This window comes from Sarcophilus harrisii, chromosome 5 (genome assembly GCF_902635505.1).
Source record: "Sarcophilus harrisii chromosome 5, mSarHar1.11, whole genome shotgun sequence".
Lineage (NCBI taxonomy): Eukaryota > Metazoa > Chordata > Mammalia > Dasyuromorphia > Dasyuridae > Sarcophilus > Sarcophilus harrisii.
The window spans coordinates 187311559-187333107 of NC_045430.1; the positions used below are offsets into that span (position 1 = coordinate 187311559).

The 21549-nt window shown below is 35.4% G+C and overlaps 1 protein-coding gene across 6 annotated transcripts in view; it reads left to right on the forward strand.

Annotated features, from left to right (window-relative positions):
* Positions 1–21549, forward strand: part of TRIM24 (tripartite motif containing 24) — a 124462-nt gene that overhangs the window by 13747 nt on the left and 89166 nt on the right. The window contains exon 2 of one of the 6 annotated variants that reach the window (XM_031939150.1): positions 5495–5619. The exons of the other annotated variants lie outside the window; for them this stretch is intronic. Within the exon in view, the coding sequence (XP_031795010.1) occupies positions 5577–5619 (43 nt within the window). The 5' untranslated portion in view covers positions 5495–5576. The remainder of the gene's footprint in view (positions 1–5494; positions 5620–21549) is intronic. 6 annotated transcript variants of the gene reach the window in all.

The following is a 21549-nucleotide window of genomic DNA, read 5'->3' on the forward strand; positions in this document are numbered from 1 at the left end:
TGTTTTGTAATTTTGCTCATATAATTCCTGACTTTCCTTTGGTAGATAGATTCCTAAATATTTTATGCTATTGACAGTTTTTTTCAATGGAATTTCTCTTTGTATCTCTTGCTGTTGGATTTTGTTAGTGATGTATAAAAATGCTTTGAATCCTGCAACTTTGCTAAAGTTGTGAATTATTTCTAATAGCTTTTTAGTAGAATCTCTCGGGTTCTCTAAGTATACCATCATATCATTTGCAAGAGTGATAATTTGGTTTCCTCATTACCTACTTAATTCCTTTAATCTTTTTCTCAACTCTCATTAATGATGAAGCTAGCATTTCTGATACAATATTGAATAGTAATGGTGATTGTGGGCAACCTTGTTTCACTCCTGATCTTAGTGGGAGTGGTTCCAGTTTATCCCCATTACATATGATGCTTACTGACAGTTTTAAATAGATGCTACTGATTAAAGAAAAGTCCACTTATTCCTTATACGCTCAAATGTTTTTATTAGGAATGGATGTTGGATTTTATCAAATGCTTTTTCTGCATCTATTGAGATGATTATATGTTGTTCATTTGGTTATTAATATGGCCAGTTATAATAATAGTTTTCCTAATATTGAACCAGCCCTGCATTCCTGGTATAAATCCTACTTGATCATGGTGTATTGCCCTGGGGATGATTTTCTGTAGTCTTTTTGCTAATATCTTATTTAACATTTTGGCATCAATATTCATTAGGGCGATGTGATTGGTCTATAATTTTCTTTCTCTGTTTTCAACCTCCCTGATTTAGGTATCAGTACCATATCTGTGTCATAAAAGGAATTTGGGGTAGGACTCCTTCAATCCCTATTTTTTCAAATAGTTTATATAGCATTAGAGTTAATTTTTCTTTAAATGTTTGGTAGAATTCACATGTAAATCCATCTGATTCTGGGGATTTTTTCTTAGGGAGCTGGTTAATAGCTTGTTCTATTTTTCTAAGATAGGACTGTTTAACCAATTTACTTTTTTCTCTGTTAATCTGGGCAAGCTATATTTTTAAAGATATTCTTCCATTTCATTTAAGTTATTGAATTTATTGGAATAAAATTGGTCAAAGTAACTCCTAATTATTGCTCTAATTTTCTCTTCATTAGTGGCAAGTTCTCCCTTTTCATTTTTAAGACTTAACAATTTGATTTTCCTCTTTCCTTTTTTTAATCAGATTTGCTAAGGGTTTATCTATTTTGTTGGTTTTTTTCATAGAACCAACTCTTTATTGAATTAATTAATAAAACTAAGAGTTGGGTTTTTTTTATTTTCAATTTTATTGATCTCTCCTTTTATTTTTAAAATTTCAAGTTTAGCATTTAGGGGTTTTTAATTTGTTACTTTTCTAGCTTTTTTACTTGCAAGCCCAATTCATTGACTTTTCTCTATTTTATACAAGTAGGCCTCTATAGAGATATAAAATTTCCCTTTATTACTGCTTTGGCTACATCCCACACATTTTGGTATGATGTCTCATTGTCATTTTCTTGGGTGAAGTTATTAATTATGTCTCTGATTTGTTGTTTCACCCAATCATTCTTTAAGTATGAGATTATTTAGTTTCCATTTATTTTTTGGTCTACTATATATACCCTGGCCTTTTATTGAATGTAATTTTCATTGCATCATGATCTGAACAGGATGCATTTATTATTTTTGCTTTTCTGCATTATATCCTAATATATGGTCAGTTTTTGTATAGGTTCCATGAGCTGTTGAGAAGAAAGTGTACTCCTTTCTGTCTCCATTTATTTTTCTCCAAAGATCTATCATACTTAACTTTTTTAGTATTTTATTTACCTGTTTGACTTCTTTCTTATTGATTTTGTGGTTTGATCTTATTGATTTTTGTGGTTTGATTTATCTAATTCTGAGAGTGTAAGGTTGAGATCTCCCACTATTATAGTTTTGCTGTCTTTTTCTTCTTTGCAGCTCTCAATTTCTCCTTTAAAAATTTAGATGCTACACACTTGGTGCCTATATGTTTAATATTGATATTGCTTCATTATCTATGCCCTTCCTTATCTCTCTTAATTAGATCAATTTTTGCTTTTGCTTGATCTGAGATGAGAGCAGGATGGCTACCCCTGCTTTTTTGACATCACCTGAAGCATAGTAGATTCTGCTCCAACCTTTTTACCTTTACACTATATGTATCTCCCTGCTTTTCAAGTGTTTTTCCTGTAAACAACACATTGTAGGATTCTGGCTTTTAATCCAGTCTGCTAGCTGCTTCCTCTTTATGGGGGAGTTTACTCCATTCACACTTATGGTTAAAATTAGCAATTCTATTACTTGCCATCTTGTTAACTAACCCCTGCTTATACTTTTTTCTTTCCTTCCTCTATACCCTCCTCCTTGCCCCACCCAGTATTAAACTTGTAAGCACCACTTGCTTCTCACAGCCTTCACTTTTTAGGATCCCTCTCCCACCTTAGAGTTCCTCCCCCTTTCTTACCTCTTTTCCTCACAGTTTTTGTATTCCCTTCCATTAAGCTTACTCCTTCCCTTTTCACTTTTCCCCTCCCACTTTTTAAATGAAGTGAGAAGCTTCTCTGCAAATCAAATATGTCTAGTATTTTTCTCTTTAAGCCAGTTCTGATGAGAGTAAAATACCCACTATATTCATCCCCCTCCATTCTTTTTCTCAGATATAATAGGTTTCCTTTGCCTCTTTGTGAGATATAGTACCCCCACTTTATACCCTTTTTCTGGTACAATTTCCTTTCCACCTCTAGCTTCATATATTCTTTATGTATCTTTATAATAGAAATATAGTTCCCAAGATTTCTTTTTACATTTTTAGGTTTCTCTTGAGTCCTATATTTGGAGATCAAACTTTTTGTTTCCAGTTTTTTTCATCAGGAATAGATGAAATTCACCTATTTCATTGAATGTCCATCTTCTTTCCTGGAAAAAAAGTGCTCATTTTGGCTGGGTAAGTTATTCTTGGTTGAATACCAACTTCCTTTGCCTTTTGGAATATCAGATTTCAGGCCCTTTAAGTCTTTTAATGTGAAAGCTGCTAGATAAGTAATCCTTATTGTGGCTCCATTGTATTTGAATTGTTTTTTTGTTTTTGTTTTTGTTTTTTTTTTTCCTAGCAGCTTGTAGTATTTTTTCCTTGGTCTGATAGTTCTGGAATTTAGCCACAGTTTTTCTTGGAGTTTTGATTTTAGGGTCCCTTTCAGTTAGGTGATTGATGAATTCTTTCAGGGTCTATTTTACCCTCTGTTTCTATAACTTCTGGGCAGTTTTCTTTGATAATTTCCTGGAAAATAGTGTCCAGGCTCTTTTTTTTTTTTTTTTTTAAATCATATTTTACAGGAAAGGCCAATAATTCTCAGATTGTCTCTCCTAGATCTATTTTCCAGGTCTGTTGTTTTCCCAAGAAGGTATTTGACATTTTTTTCCATTGTTTAATTTTTTTGATTTTGCTTGACTGATTCTTGGCGTCTCTTCAAGTTATTCAATTCCAATTGTTCAATTCTGATTTTTAATGAATTATTTTCTTCACTTTTTAAAATTTCTTTTTCTAATTGTACAATTGAGTTTTTGAATAAGTTGTTTTGTTCTTTTGGAATTTTTTTCCATTTTGCCAATTTTATTTTTTAGAGAGCCATTTTCCTTTTCCAGTTTACTAATTCTGTTTTCCTTGAAATTGTTTACCTTTTCTATTTCACTAATTCTGTTTTTTGGGGATTTGATTTCTTTATCCACTCTATCTTTAAATGAGTGGGAAGACTTATTCAGATCCTCTTGCCAAGCTTCTTCCCTTTCCTTTGCCCAGTTTTCTTCTAGCTCTCTTGTAAGAACCTTTTTAATTTTCTTCTATGAGAGTGTTGGGTGGTGGGGGACCAGATCATATCCCTCTTTGGCGATTCATCTGGAGACAGTCTGTTCTTAGTCTCCTTGGGGTTTAAAGTCTGCTCTCTTTAAAGTATATAAGCACTCTATTGTTAGAGAGTGCATTTTAATTTTTTGCTCATTTTGTCAAAGAAGAACCAAAGAAAATAAACTAATAAAAAAAAAAAAAGCAGATGCAGTCTGCTTTTGGGGGGGGGGGGGAAGAACTGGATGGTATTAATAAGTTTCCTCTACAGACTGTGGGGGGCAACAGTGAGGCAGTAGCAGGACAGCAATGGCTGCGCTGGGTCTGTGCTCTGAGACTCTGAGAGCTGTAGAATCATTCGGGGTGAGTGTGGCCAGGTCCTGAGAGACCCTAGCGTTTTGGGGTTATAGTCTTTACCCATTGTGTTTATGGATTCTCTGCTGATTTACTAGCTTGCTGGAAGGCCAAAGTAGCCACATTGTGGTATAAAGTTCTCCCCACAGATTTTCCACTGGCTGAGATATCATACCCCTCCCCCCTCAGGTCTGCTCACAGTGTGAGCTGTCTTCTGTGTTCTCCCTGCTTGCCTTCAGTCTGTGCCTCATCTAACTGTCCCTGCCCAGGAGCAAAAACAACCTTTTGTGGCGAATTTTGAGGATATTTTCTTTTGGTAATTATTTGTGGGGGTTTTTTCAGTCAAGCCCTAATTCTGAGGCCTTGTCATGAAATAAAGTATTCTGAGAGCAAGAGGAGCTTAGATAGATGTGTGTGTCCTCTCCGCCATCTTTACCCAGAAGTCTAGTTTCTCTGTTCCTAAAGAAAACTTTTGTGTACTGTAAGCAGCTTGGGATATTTCATATCCCAAATATTTCAATAGGAGCATGCCTTTGAATTTTTTCTATGTGCAATTGGTAGTTCTGTAATGTTTCTATGGTCTTTTGTAGACATGCTTCTAACATTTGCAGGTGCACAACCTAAGATATCATCCATGTAATGTAATATCATAACTTTTGGAAATGCTTTTCTTACTGGAATAAGAGCAGCAGCAACATACATTTGACACATAGTAGGGCTGTTTTTCATTCCTTGTGGCAAAACTGTCCATTTATATCTTTTATAAGGCTCAGCTAAGTTAATGCTGGGCACTGAAAAAGCAAAAATACCTTATGTAGAGGGATAGAATAGAAACAACTCTTAATGTCTATAACCCAAAGAGGACATTCTCTGGGCTTATGAGTAGGGCATGGAAGTTCAGGCTGAAGAGTTCCCGTAGTTTCCACTTGTTCATTTTCTTTTCTCAAATCAGTCCACATCCCGCATTTTTTAGATTTCTTTTTTACAACAAATACAGGGGAATTCCAAGGACTTAGAGAAGTCAAGTTACTCTTAATAAGGCCTAAATGTTATCTTTGACTAAGGGCCCCTGTTCTATCCACACTAGGGTATCAGGTTTTCCACTGAATAGGAACAGGTAAGAGTGTTCGCAGCCCTTGCCTAAAAACAGCAGCCCTGCCTAAAAAACCAAAATACTCAATTGTAATCCTAACTGTTGTAGGATGTCTCTTCCCCACAGATTGATGGGGATTTTTTTAACTACAAAAGGAGTAAACACTCCTGTTTTACCTTCAAATTTCAGCTTCAAATCGATCCTCCTATGCCAGACATATGGGTGTCCTGTCGGAATCTTTGGCCAATGACTGCGCCAGTTGGCAGCTCTAATGACCGTACGATCTGCACCCGTGTCTACCAACTCTTTCAATGGTATGTCATTTACATAGATAGTGAGCAGAGGACGGTCAGCTGTAATTGCTGCAGTCCAGAATATTCCTAGATTCTTTTCCTGGAAGTCAAAATCTGGGTAAATATCACCAGATTGCCTATCAGGCTGTCAGTAGTGTGTCAGTAAACCTGATGCTACTACTTCTGGGTGATAGATCACACATTGTCTACCTGTATTAGTAAATGGGATATTAGCTACATGTTCCCCACTTTCCCAAATCAGTGTATGGATAAACACTGTTTTGTAAGCACTTTTAGGAGGTGAAATGATCAAGCCCGCTCTTTGGGGAGGCAAGGGTTCTATAGGCTGGAGAGAGATTTTCAGGGGATAGTCCTAACAGCATACAGCTCTATTCTCTCTAATTACAACCCCCTTCCCCCATCAGGTTGCTTTTCAGCTGATTGATCATGTTTAAAGACACTCTAAATATAACATGGGCTGCCATCATGCCCCCAAGTATTTTTTGCCTGGGGCCCTAGGGGCTGATTCCAGAGTTTCCCTGAATCAATCTACATTCTGATGCCCAATGGAAGCCTTTGTTGCATTTTGGACGTGGGGTTTGGGGTCTTGTTCTCCCACCCTGTTTTTTATCTTTATGCCAACATTGAGCTTTCAGGCCCTACTTTACCACATTGAAAGCATCGATGAGTCTCTCTGGAAGTCCCTTGCCAAAAGGAACCCTGTCTTCCCATGTTCGGATCTTGGGAAGTCTGCATTATAACCTGTTTATAAAAAAGGCATTTGTGCCCACTGTGGCCCAGCGTCTTATGATCTCCTCTAAAGAAGCATTCTTTCGCAGTCCCAGTATAATTCTTCTACAAACCTCATTAGCATTTTCTTTAACAAGTTGTCTTATAATTTCTGTTGCTGCATTTTCACCAATAGTTCATATGACAGCTGTCTGCAGACTTCCACTGAAATCAGCAAGGGGTTCATTTGGACCTTGCACTATTTTCGTGAAGGCTTCCCCTCTATCTTGTCTTCCTGGGAGGCTGTCCCATGCTTTGATAGCAGCAGAAACAATTTGCTCATATGTTGCTATAAGGTAATTAATCTTTGCTAAAGTATCTGCATAAGGACCTATATCTGCTAAGTGATCAAAGGTGACTGGCATATGAACTCCAGGTTGCCTATTTCATTAGTGTTCTTAACTATCTTCAGAAAGCCACAACAAGTTTTGTCTAGGTTCTAAGCATGTCTTTGCTATAGATTTCCAATCACTAGGGATTAAAATTTCATAAGCCTAATCTTAACATAAGACTATGTAGACCCATAAAGAGTGCAAGCCCTTTTCAGATCTTTGATTTCAAGATTAAAAAGAATGTATCTTCAATTTTCTTGACCTGAAGAGTCAAACTCTTCAATTACAGGGTATGCTTCTATTCTCAAATAGTTGTATTGTGTCCTTCCTTTTTAGCTTTAACTAGGGCCTTTTGTAATAATGTCATAGGGGATAGAAAAGGTGCTGCATGGGTAGTACAAATGGTGTCACTGCCCCTCCCACTCCTCCCTCCACCCAAGAAGGCAAAAGTGAGGGGGGGGGGGGGAGGGTAGTATAGTTGGAGGTGAAACTGAGTTGTGAAAGTGAGAAGCATCACAGCTCTTTTAAGTTCATCAGCACTGTACTTAACTCTTTTCTTGTCCAACTTTCTATGCTTTTCAGCTGCTTTGTCAGTACCAAACCCCTTCTGCTTTTTCTCCTCATACTTCCTCGTCTGGCTGTCCCACCTTAAAAAAAAGGTTTGTTTTTTTGTTTTGTTTTGTTTTAGAACTTGTGGGCTTCTTTAAAGGAATTGAATCAGGCCCTTAGCATTGTAATAATCAATTAGTTGCTCTCCCACTAGTTCCCTGGCTCTGATTTTTCTAACTTAGAGAGCTAAGGAGATGTGCACTCTGATATATTTAAAAGCCCAGTGATCTGCTTTCAAGTTACCAACAAACCTTGCTTCTTTATTAACCTAACTATGCATGCTACATACTCCCTTCGGGGTGAGGAAGGCTCTTTTTCTTGCCCCATTTCAGCTGAAAAATGAAAGTGACTAGTTTATCCCTTACTAAAGTTTCCTGCTTGTCTATTTTTGTACTCAACCTATTTCCAGGTCACAGGGACTTCTCCACTGAATCATGTCAGTTATGTCCGTAGCCTCATGCCTAGGACCCCTAATTTAGTGTTCCATGTAAACTCTGGAGTGTCTCTTGAAACGAGCCTTGGTCTTACGGTGGAGGAGTGATGAAGGCAGGAGAGCCACCAGAAGAATCTGTTTCTGTCTCCTCTGCGGGTCTGATCTGAGCTCTCATCTCCAATCCTCTCAGCCCTTAAATACCTCAGTATAATTACATCATTATGTCATACTAAGTATATGCCAACTAGAGTGGTTACATCATTATATCACACTAAATATATGTGAACTAGAGAACCATTATCTCATGAATCACACTGAGTAAAATCACACCTTTCCTTGCTTCAAGTAGAACACAGGTGGTCACACCCTCCCTGACTTGTCGGGGAGGGAGGTAAGAAATTCCAAAGGGAAAATGGGGAGCCAAACAAAATATTTTTAGCAGGTTTCCTCTAGGCTGAAGAGTCTTATTCCTCACTCATAGTCCCCCCATTATCTGCAGCCCTCTACAAGAATAATGTGTGGGATGGCAGTGCAATCCTTGACTCAAAATGATTACTCATGAGATTTCTCAAAGTGAAGATTAGAAGTTTTATTTAGAATCTCTGGAGAAGTGGGCAGTCTGCTCACTGAGTCTCAGATAAAGGAAGCCTATGGTTACAGAGTTAGAAGCCAACTATATAGTCAAAACCATAGGAACCCAGGACCCCTACTCTTTCTCTTTTTCACTCTTTGCTCAATGCTTGCTCAAGTGGAGGTAGTAAAGGTTTGCTAAATTCTAGTCAAGCCTATTGCAGGTGTGTTTGCTTGTTTATTGTGTTCAATTAGTTACAATGTTTGCTAATGCTTGCTTGAGTCGATATATTTTAAATACAAAATTTCATTTTTCCCCAACCCATCAGACCCAGACCTTCATAAACAAAAATTTAGGTTATCGGTTCAATTTATTTTTATGATTTTATGAGAAATCACATAATTCCTCACAGTATTGTAATCTTCAATGTTTTCTTTTGATATAATTGTTGTACTGCATTGTTCTTTTAGTTCTCTTTACTTTGTTCTGTATCAATTTCTACAAGTTCCCAAGTTTTCCTTCTTGTTTCTTTATATTTGGCATTTCTTTTAGTTCAGAAATTTACTATGATATATATCCCACTTTTTGTTCAGTCAAGCCATTCCCCAAGTGATAGACATCTATCTTACTAATAAAATAGATACTAGTACTATTAAATTGCAAATCATTTTGTAGAAATTTTGTGCCAGTCCTTACCTCAGCATTCTTGTTTTTCTTCTATCCCATAATTTGGAGTTGGAGCATTATTTCATGTAGTTGTTGATGGCTTTCATTTCTTTAGTCAGAGGCTCTTGAACCAGAGTGGTTCTTCATAATTTTGTGGTGATTATTTTATAGATTTTTTTAATACAAATCTTTCCCTTTTACTTTGTCTTTTAGTTCTGGCTGCATTTTTTTTTTCATAATGCCAAAGCATTTTGACTTTTTGCACTCAAAATTGTCTCATCACTTCTGTTTATCACACTTATCTCTTATCACACTATTTAATGAAGACTTCTATTAGGGTTAGTTCTAGAAGTTATTTTTTGCCCTCTTAGCTGTTTTCTTTTCTTTTTTTTTTTTAAATAGTTTTTTATTTGCAAGATATGTACATGGGTAATTTTTCAGCATTGACAATTGCAAAACCTTTTATATTTTTCCCCTCCTTCCCCCCACTTTCTCTCCCCCAGATGGCAGGTAGACTAATACATGTTAAATATATTAAAGTATATTTAAATACAATATATGTATACATATCCATATAGTTATTTTGCTGCAAAAGAAGAATCAGACTTTGAAATAATGTACAGTTAACTTGTGAAGGAAATCAAAAATGCAGACAGACAAAAACAGAGGGATTGGAAATACTATGTAGTAGTTTACACTCATTTTCTAGAGTTATTTTGGTAGGCATCTTAGCTAACTTTTTAATGATGTGATCTTTTAATATTTAGGTTGTTCATTGTGGAGTTCATTGTGGCATATGGTGTAAAATGTTGGTCTAAATCTAGTATTTGCTAAAGTATTTTCCAGGGGACTCTTCCCAGCATTTTTTTTTTTTTAAGAATTGTGTCTTCATTAATAGTTGGTTTCTTTGAGTCTGATAAACTTTGCTATGTTGAATGCACTTCTGGTTATTTTTTGCCTATTTCATTCCATTGATCTACTTTTTTTTTAAGTTAATTTTTTATTTTTCAAAAAATGCAAAGATAGTTTTCAGCATTTACCCTTTCAAAACCTTGTGTTTTCCTTATTTTTCTCCCTTCTTAAAGCACCTAGACAACAAATTATCCAATACAGGTTAAACATGTGTGATTCTTCAAAAAATTTCCATGTTTATTATGCTATGTGAGAAAAATCAATTGATCTACTTTTCTAACTTTTTAGTTAATACCAAATAGCTTGAATACAGTTTTATAATATACATGGCACAAAGGAGAGAGGGCTGGGTTTGAAATCAAGATCCAACTTAAAATCCATCCTTAAATTAGCCATGTGACCCTGAGCAAGTCACTTAAATCTTTTTTACTTCAGTTTTCCCCCAACTGTAAAATGGGGGGAAAATACCTTCTGCCCAAGTTTTTTTTTTTGAGGATCAAATGAGATAAGTACTTAGCACAATGCTAGACATATGTAGTAGGTGTTATATATAAATGTTAGCTATTACAGTTAGATATTAATTTGAGATCTGGTAATAATGCCTAGGTCTCTTCCCCCTTTTTTTTTTCCCTGAAAATTAATTTTTATTTTTTTTTCATACCTTACATTTCCATTTGTATCTCCTCCTCTCCCAGAGAGTTGTCCCAAGAAACAAAAGTTATTTCTCAAAAAAAGATGAAAGAAAATGGGGGGGGGGGGGGAATCAATGTATGAAAATATTTTAGATGTTGTACACTCATTATACTTCTTATTTCTGCGATCTAGTTAAAGTCCCTTTTATATATTATGTGCTATTTTTCTTGAGTTTCTTTAGCTTGTTATTGAAGTGTTCTATTTTTTTCTTGGCCTCTAGGTAGATAGAATCTTTGATTTTTATTCATTTCTATAATATAAACTATAAGCAAGTGTTCGGTAGTGTGAGTAAAAGAGCATTGAATGTGAAGTCAGAAGAGTTCCAGCTCTTGAGCACCATTTTATGATAATCATAGAATTTAGATTGGGAAGGAATTTTGGGGATTCTAGTTAAATACTCTTATTAACTTTTGAACATTTTTTTTATTTACACAATGAGGATTATTACATTTGGGTTATCTACCTCACTTGGGAGATCAATTTTTATAAGCTGAGTACTTGTGCTATTTTTATTCAAAATCCTTTGTGTATGCAGATGTTCCCAACTCTGAACTCTCCACTATTGAACACTAATCTCATTTCTAATGGTTACTTCTAGTATCCAGCTGTCACCTCAGGCTCAAAATAATAAAAATCAACTTAAAGTTTCAGGTATATATGTAAATACATTGGCAAGATAAGAATTTTTTCAGAAAAAAAATCCTTTTAATAATTAATGGTTATAAACAGATTGAACTCTTTATTCTCCCCTTTGCCTCTTCTCAGCAAAATAGCTTATTACTTTTTTTTCTTTTCCTTTATTAAAGCTTTTCATCTTTAAAACATATGCATGGATAACCTTCAATACTCACCCCTGCAAAACCTCATGAATAGCTTATATCCTAAGTGCTTCAAACCTTGTACTTTTTTGTTCCTTCCTCTCTAGCAACCATGTTTTGTTGTTTGCAGTGACTGGCATCTATCCTTTTTCCATTCCTACTGCAGTGTTAATCCAGACTCCTGATCATTTTCCACCTGGCTTTTATCTGGTTTGGTCAGATTAATTTGTAAAGCTTTGCTTTTATCATGTCAGTCACTCTCTGATCTTTTGTTAGGAATTTTTAAGATCCTTAGACTATAAGTTAAGGCTATCATTGCTCCCCATTGTCTTTTAGAAATTCCCTATGAGAAACTTCTGATCTAGTCTGGCTGTTTATTTGTCTTTCTCCTTCCATGTTTTTTGTTTACATTTTCTCATTCAAACCAGGGCAATGAGTATTATTTATTTACCATCTTATCACTGTCATCATAATAAAACAACCCACCTTCTGTGATATTCAGATTTTACCCTCCCTTATTCAAATAAACCCCAACTCCAAATAACTCTTCTCTTCTCAGAAACCTATGTGTTAATTACTATAAGAACTCCCCAGATCTTAATTTTTTTTTCCTCTGCTGCTTCTGTGGGGTTTTGCCTTTCCCTGTCAACTGCAAATATACTAGGGCATAAAGCTAATGAAAAGAGCAGATACTCTCTCTTAGGATTAGTGGTCTGTCATTTGAATCCAAAAGCATTATCTCCTATTCGACATAATCCAAAATTCACTCCTCCTTTTTATAGATTTAGTGACAAACCTGGAGAGATCATGGTATGCCCAAGGTTACACAACTAGGATTAGAACACAGATATTGATTTCCAAATCACTGTAGCACATTTGTCCTTACCATAAGTAGGCAAAAGAGATGCCAACATACGGTACAGCATTTTGAAAACCAAAGCACTGTTGACTGCCAGCCTTTCCATTAAGCATTAGTGGTGGCATGGTATAGTGAAAAGATTATATTTATAAGCAGAAAAAGGGTAAGATGACTTAAAATTTCCAGTTTTAGATCTGATCACTAGAAGCCCTCAAGTAAAAGATCATTTCATAGATGTTACAGGATCGATCTAGGTTTGAAACTGAGCCCTGCTACTTAATAGCAATATCAATTTTGGCGAATTAATTGAGCTTGATTTCCTTTTTCTATAAAGTAGGAATGATAGATTGTATTACTTATTTCACATTATTATTAAAAAGATCATATTAATAAATTTTCTTAGCATGTAAGAATCATTATCACAGTCCCCTTCTGTGTTTAGTTCTGTTACAAATGTTGTACTTAATTGTAGATCTGACCATGTGGTTTTTCTTCTCACTCAATTCATGTGGCTTTTTTTTATGTCTAGTATAAAATAAACTATAACTGTCTTTCCAGCCTCAATGACCATTATCCTACTTCAAGTATTTTGCAGTCCTGCCTGACAGACATGCCATTTTCTGTTCCCATGCCATTGTACAGGCAACCCCAGTCACTTGGAATTCATTCACCTATTATATTCACTTCACTGAATTTTTGCTTTTTATTACTCTTACATTTCTAGATACATCCCTTTTCCCCCACTCATCTCCAAAGAGCCTTTCTGTATAACAAAAAATAAGAGTGAAAAAAAAATTGGGAGAATTAACCAGTATATTAAGAGAATCAATATATTCTATATTACACATTTGTAATCCTCCAACTAGTACCTCCCTTTCTTTGTAATTCTCACATATCTTTGAGGCTAAACTTGGTCATTACTTGACAGCATTTCAGTTCTTTCTGTTTACATTGTTACTGTTTGTGTTTTCCAGGTTTTGCTTTCATTACTTTGTATCAGTCAATTCATATGTCTTTCTAGGGCTTTCTTGTTTCATATTAATATTTTCTCAAATAGTGCATTATTAATCTTCATTGTCTTGAGCTGCTCTAGTGGATTTTCTCAGCAAACTGGTTATATATTCCTAATGAAGAGATACTTTGATTTTTTTTTTCCCTAAATGAGATAATAAACATAAGACATTATATGACTTGAAAATTTCAGATCTATCCAAAATCTTTCTTCATCACCCCAAATGTTTTGTTCAGGTGCACATTAAGTATTATGGCACTACAAATATTTTCTTTTGTAACATTTTCTATGGTGTCATAGTTTTTATTTTTAATAAATTTTTGGGTAATTTTTATTGGATTTTTCATTAAACCAGTAATAACTTCAATAATAACTTGCCCCTACGCTCCAAGTTTGTTTACATTTTGTAATTGTAAAATAAAATTTTATTTTACTTTGTAGTTATTATAAGACTAACTTAAGTATAAAAATAATCAAATGTAATTATGAAACAATTATGAGTATTTTATGTAGAAATTTATTTTTTGTTAACATTTTAAGTTCTAAACCAGAGGTCCTCAAACTACAGCCTGTGGGCCAGATGCAGCAGCTGAGGACATTTATCCCCCTCACCCAGGGCTATGAAGTTTCTTTATTTAAAGGCCCACAAAACAAAAATTTTTTGCTTTTACTATAGTCTGGCCCTCCAACAGTCTGGGGGACAGTGAACTAGCCCCCTATTTAAAAAGTTTGAGGAACCCTGTTTTAAATTGTCTTCCTTTTTCTTTCCCTATCCCAAACTAGAAAAGGCCACTATTTCCTTTATACCCATTTCTTTTTCTTTATTTTTACACATTGCTTTATGAATCATGTTGAGAGAGTAAAAGGGAAAAACCATGGGAGATATATATTTAAAAAACAACAACAACAAAAAACAAAACAAAACCAGAAAAAAAGAAGGGAACAGCAGGTGTTGATTTACATCCCATTTCCTTAGTTCTTTTTCTGGATGCAGATGGCATTTGCTTTAGATCACTGAGCCACTGAGAAAAGAACCAAGTCTTTCATCACACAATTTTGCTGTTACTGTGTACAATGTAGTTCTGGTTCTGCTTGTTTCACTTGGCATCAGTATCAGTTCATGTAAATCTTTCCAGGCCTTTCTATAATCAGCTTGTTCATCATTTTCTATAAAACATTTACCACAACTTGTTCAGCCAATCCCCAGTTGATGGGCATCCATTCATTTTCCAATTCTTTGTTATCACAAAAAGAGCTGTTACAAATATTTTTCCACATATGGGTTCTTTTTCCTCCTTTGATTTTCTCAAGATACAGACCCAGTAGTGGTACTACTGAGTCAAAGGGCATGTACAATTTGATATCCTCTTTGGGCATAATTCCAGGTTGTTCTCCAGAATGGTTGGATCATTTCTCTTCTCTACCAACAATGCATTAGTGTTCCAGTTTTCTTACATCCCCTCCAACATTTATCACTGTCTTTTCCTGTCATCTTAGCCAACCCAAGAGGTATGAGGTGGTACTTCAGAGTCATTTTAATTTGCATTTCTCTAATCAATAGTAATTTAGAGCATCTTTTCATAACTATAAGTGGTTTTAATTTTAATTAATCACCCGAAAATTGTTCATATCCTTTGACCATTTATCAATTGGAGAATGACATGAAGAATTGTATCAAATTTATAAGAAGACATTTTAGAAATAAGACCTTTATCAGATACACTGGCAGCAAAGATTTCTTTTTTCTCAGCTTTGAACTATAATCTGTTGGTTTTGTTTGTGCAAAACCTTTTTAATTTATTGTAATCAAAGTTGTCCATTTTGCCTTTCAGAAATTCTCTAGTTCTTCTTTGTTCATAAATTCCTCCCTTCTCCAAAGATCCGATAGGTATAGGTAAATTATCCCTTGCTCTCCTAATTTGTGATATCATCCTTTATGTATCCATTTTGATCTTATTTTGGTGTGTGTGGGGGGGGTGTGAGATAGAAATATGTCAAAACTCAGCATAGATTTCTATCTTCCCAGCAATTTCTGTCAAATAGTGAGTTCTTATTCTAGAAGCTGTAGTTGGGGGTTTATCAAATACTAGATTTCTATATGCTTTGATTATCATGTTGTGTGTATCTAATCTATTCCATTGATCCACTACTCTACCAAATGGTTTTGATGACTGCTACTGTTTCTTTTTTTGAACAAAGATTTGAAATACATGGCTCAACACCAGTGTCTTAAATCTGCTTCTGTATTGAGGCTTTTTTCTTCCCTTTATTTCAATTTAAAACAAGAATAAAGTGAAAATACTTACACAAGCACTTTGTGGAAATTAGTAAGAGAATTTTTAAAATGTTCTTACTCTGAGAGATGAAAACTCATTTTAATTTTCAACTACTTAAGCAACTGACAAAAATGAACAGCTAGTTAAGATAGAAAGTGTTTTCTTCCTTCTGGCTAAAGTATTACGTCTATTATGTAGGCAATAATTTTTATAAGAAAAGAGTCTCTTTACATGGAGCTTTTTTTTTTCCTATGGTCATAACGAAGCATGTATTCTTAACATAAACAGTTGACTTACTGATCAGTATTATTAACCAGTTCATTTGAAAATCTGCCAGACAGAAAAACAATAACAAACAGATAAGTTTTAATCAGAAAACAGCCTTGACACTTCAAGGAAATATAAGATTTGTTTCCACAAAATATTGTTGCATTTTTAAGATGGCTTGTAATGTACATACTCAATAATCATGGTTTCAAACAACCTGACATTTGATCTACAAAAATCAACTTTCTCAGCATAGCCAGGGAGCCAGTGTCCTTCAACTTTGAGAAGCTCAGTAAAAGCCAGACATGGAGGAGGGGAGGGGTCAGCATAGCCTTGGGAAAGGAGAAGCTTTCTCCAGCAGCCAGACTCTAGAGGCTAGACCACCCACCACCTGCTATAGTATAGCCCCAGGAATTGGAAACACTAATCTGGCCTCTGCCTGGGCCAGACAAGCACTAACTACTAGGACTGCAGATTAGCACCAAGGAAATTGCCCCAACCACTCTGGCCAGCTTGCCCTCTCTGCACAACTCAGGGCAGTGTTAGTGCAGCACTAGGGACAAGAACCCTGAAAACCGTGCCCCTTCCACCTGATGAGCAAAGCTCAAATTTAAAAGAAAAGGGGAGAAGGCTGCCCTCTGTGCACCACAATCCCCCACAGGGAACAAAAGTACCTGGAATAGAAAGTTGTGAAAGGGAAGGACAAGACACAGAAGAGAACAATGTTAAAACCCCAAAGAAAAATGATATTTGATCTCAAGCCCAGAACTTACAGAAGAGCTCAAAAAGGAGCTTAAAACTCTTAAGAGATTTCTTTTAAGAAAAATTGGGAGGAAAAGAGTGATGCAAAAGAATTGTGAGAAAGTTAACAGATTGGAAAGAACAACTGCTTAAAAATACAGTTGGTCAAATGTCAAAGGAAGTGAAAAGGTAACAGGGTGAAAATAACTGCTTAAAAGTCAGAATTGGGTAAGTGAAAGTGCCATCAAGAATCAACCAAATTCAATGAAAAGTCTCTTGAAGAAAATGTAAAATGCTTCATTGAAAAAAACTGACCTAGAAAATAGATCTAGAGAGACAATGAATGTCAGAATCATTGAATGACCATTTTTCAAGAAGTTATCAAGGAAAATTGTCCTGCTGTCTTTAAAACCAATAGGCATTAAACCTCAAGAAAGATCTTAAAAACTCCAAGGAGACTTGTAGCCAAATTACAGAACAGTCAAGGGGGAAAAAATATTGCCAAGTGGCCAGAAGCCATTCAGATATTGGGGAGCCACAATCAGAATTACATAGGTCCTAGTAGTTCCAAGATTAAAGATTGGAGATTTATGGACATATTACAGAATGCAGAGGCTAAAATCAAGAAAAACCCACCTGGAAAAATTAAACAATACTCCAAGGGAAAACATTGATCATCCAATTAAATAGAAGGATTTCTACTTTTTGTAAGAAGTTCAAAATTGAACAAAAATTTGCATCCATTATCAAGACCTAAGAGAAGCAGAGGGGACTAAATGGAGCTAGGTTTTACCCCACAACATGGGAAGATGATACTTGTAATTTCTTAAAAACAGAGCATCCATTAAAAGTTATGCAGTTAAAAAGAAATCCAGTTAAAAGAAATGCGTGTATGGGTATAAGATGAATTTGAGGGAATGACATAAAAAAAATAAAGGAAAGAGAGGAGCACCTGTGAGTGCAGAAGGAAAGGAGTGGTAGAATGGAGTAAATTATTTCACAGAAAGAGGTACAAAATATCTGTTATGAGATGAAGATAGAGAAGAGGGTAATGGACTTCCCTTAAAACTTTATCAGTATTGACTCTCAGGGATAATATGTATAATCAGTTGAATACAGAAATATATCTTACTAGACTTAGTAAGAAGGGAGGAGATTAAAAAATGGCAGAGGGGAGTGGGGAGGTAGTACACAAAAAATACCAAAGAAGGAAAGAGTGAGAGGATAGAAGACAAATGGGAAGAAAAATATGGAATAATCATTATTATGAATGTGAATGAAATCTTCCATAAGAGGGAAAAGGATAGCAGAGGGAATAAAAAAATCAAAATCCTACAATATGTTGTTTACTAGAAACACAAAGCAGACACACAAAAGTAGGGGCTAGAGCAGAATCTATTCACTGAACTTAAAAAGAATGCAGGAATAACAATCCTGATTTCAGACACTACAAAATCAAAAATAGATCTAATTAACAAAAATAAGGAAGGAAGCTACATTTTGCTAAAAGGCATAACAAACAATGAATGTCAATACTAAACATATACACCCAATAGTATAGTGTTCAGAAAGGAGTTTAGGTGATTTATAGTGATCAAAGGAGATAGCATAATGAAATATCTCGGATAATTTTGATTATTGTAACCTAGACTAGGAGAAGAGAGTAGAAAGTTAGGGAAACAATCTTTATAACAAGTATTTTAGATAAGGACTGCATTTTTCAAATGAATAAGTGTTGAGGTGTAGACCACATGTTGAGGTCTACATTTGGGTACCTAAATGAAATTAGGGTTTAGTTTTAAGGTCTAGTGTCAGGTTTGGGGTACAGGGAGTCAGAGTTCCCCTGCAACCCCCTTGGATTCGGCGCAAGGATACGGCGGTATATGAGGTCTAGTAGCGGCGCGGAATTCCTAATAAAAGCATTTATTGGCCCAGAGAGCTAGATTAATAAAAGAGGTTTATTACTGAGTTTAGAAGTAGGAGATAGGTGAAGGTAGAGATAAGGAGGGCACTGGACAGAGGGTCCAGTGGACAGAAGGTCCTCACATGGTGACCATGTTTGGAATCTCTGCAAAGAGGGGTTCCCAGTGTGGTCCCTTTTAAGTCAGAGACTTAGCTTGAGGGGCTTTGGGGTATAGCCCCAAAGTTGGCTCAGATCCCGGTGGGGCTGGGACAGGTCCAGATCTTCTATTGGAATTCAAAGGGACCAGGATTTGTGAGTCAAAGGGTAATTTACATTAGCTGGGGGGGGGGGTTGGGAATCAAAGATTGGAATCTTTCCCGCATCATAAGGAGTTGAGTCAAAATTTGTAATATTTAAAGCCATTTTCCAATTAACAACGGATATGAAAGGCTTAGTTTTTTCAGGCTATTGATATATATACAATTGAAATTTTTGTGTGTGTGTGTGTGTGTATATATATATATATATATATATATATATATATATATGTAATGAAATATATACAATATTCAATATATCGAAGATATATACAAACTACTCTAAATTTTTTTTTGAGAAGTACAAGTAAAAACAAATTTGAGGTGATCACCTAACAGATTAACCAATATGACAAAAACAAAATTAAAGTAAGTGGAGAGGATATGGGGAAATTGAGTCACTAATGCATTGTTGGCGATGTTATGAACTGATCCACCTATCTTCTAGAAAGCAGTTTTGAACTATGCTCAAAGGGCAAACAAATTGTGAATGCTCTTTGATCCTACAATACCATTTCTAAATCTATCCCAAAGAGATCATAAAAGGTGGAGGGAAGGACCCCCCATGTGCAAGAGTATTTATGGCTGCCTTTTTTGTGGCAAAATGTTGGAAGTTGAAGGAATCCTCATCAATTGGGGAATGGCTCAATTGCAGATTTCAGAAAAAAATGAAGACTTAGAAATTGATAGAAGATGAAATGAGCAGAACCAGAAAAATATTGTACACGATGATAGCAACATGATGTGGTTTAACTATGAATAATTAGACTCTTCTCAGTAACATAATTGATCTAAGACTAGTGCAAAGGATCCAGCAAGGAAAACATTATCCACATCTAGATAAAGAACTGATGAACTCTGAAAACAGATCAAAGTATACTTTTTTTTCCACTTAACCCTTTTTCATGCTTCTCTCCCTCCCTTATGATTTGTTTAACAACTGTGACTAATATGGAAATGTTTCACATGATAATACTTGTATAACCTGTATCAAATTGCCTTTTTGGGAGACAATAGGGAGGAAGGGAGAAAAATTTGCAACTAAAAATTGTCTTTGACAAAATTGGGGGGAAAATAAAACATTATTTAAAAATATAGTGAAGTTCTCATTAGCTTCTTTTAGTTAGCAAGTTATGAAGGATAAACTACCTTTTATGTATCCAGTGATATGGAACCATTGGAGTGTATTATTAGAAGGGAATGGGTAACAGGGTTTGACTTGTGATTTAGAAATATCATTTTCATACTTGAGTTGAAGGATACACTAGAATAGGAAAACAGTTGAAGCAGGAAGACCTAAATTGCAAAGTTATGAGAGCCCAAACTTAAGACAAAGGTATTTGGGGGAAAAGGGTGGTAGGTGACAGATTCTTAGACAAGAAGTAAAATTATGAGAAACATTTTCTCTTTTTTCTAGGGGGAAAAAAAAACACAACACTATCTATTCTTTGTATTATAGAAAGTTCAGTCAGTTTTTAAAGAGAAATGCAAAAGAATTCATTATTTGACAAAAACTGCTGCGATAACTGGAAATCAGTATGGCAGAAATTAGGCATGGACCCACACTTAACACCGTATACCAAGATAAGATCAAAATGGGTCCATGATTTAGACATAAAGAACGAGATTATAAACAAATTGGAGGAACATAGAATAGTTTATCTCTCAGACTTGTGGAAGAGGAAGAAATTTGTGACTAAAGACGAACTAGAGACATTATTGATCACAAAATAGAAAATTTTGATTACATCAAGTTAAAAAGCTTCTGTACAAACAAAACTAATGTAAACAAGATTAGAAGGGAAGCAACAAACTGGGAAAACATCTTCACAGTTAAAAGTTCTGATAAAGGCCTCATTTCCAAAATATATAGAGAACTGACTCTTAATTTATAAGAAACCAAGCCATTCTCCAATTGAAACCAAGCCATTCTCCAATTGATAAATGATCAAAGGATATGAATAGACAATTTTCAGAAGATGAAATTGAAATCATTACCACTCATATGAAAGAGTGTTCCAAATCATTATTAATCAGAGAAATGCGAATTAAGACAACTCTGAGATACCACTACACACCTGTCGGATTGGCTAATATGACAGGAAAAAATAAGGATGATTGTTGGAGGGAATGCGGGAAAACTGGGACACTGATACATTGTTCGTGGAGCTGTGAACGAATCCAACCATTCTGGAGAGCAATCTGGAATTATGCTCAAAAAGTTATCAAACTGTGCATACCCTTTGATCCAGCAGTGTCTCTACTGGGCTTATACCCCAAAGAGATACTAAAGAAGGGAAAGGGACCAGTATGTGTCAAAATGTTTGTGGCAGCCCTGTTTGTAGTGGCTAGAAGCTGGAAACTGAGTGGATGCCCATCAATTAGAGAATGGTTGGGTAAATTGTGGTATATGAATGTTATGGAATATTATTCTGTAAGAAATGACCAGCAGGATGAATATAGAGAGGCTTGGAGAGAATTACATGAACTGATGCTAAGTGAAATGAGCAGAACCAAGAGATCATTATATACGTCAACAACGATACTGTATGAAGATGTATTCTGATGGAAGTGGATTTCTTTGACAAAGAGACCTAATTCAGTTTCAATTGATCAATGGACAGAAGCAGCTACACCCAAAGAAAAAACACTGGGAAATGAATGTAAACTGTTTGCATTTTTGTTTTTCTTCCTGGGTTATTTCTACCTTCTGAATCCAATTCTCCCTGTGCAACAAGAAAACTGTTTAGATC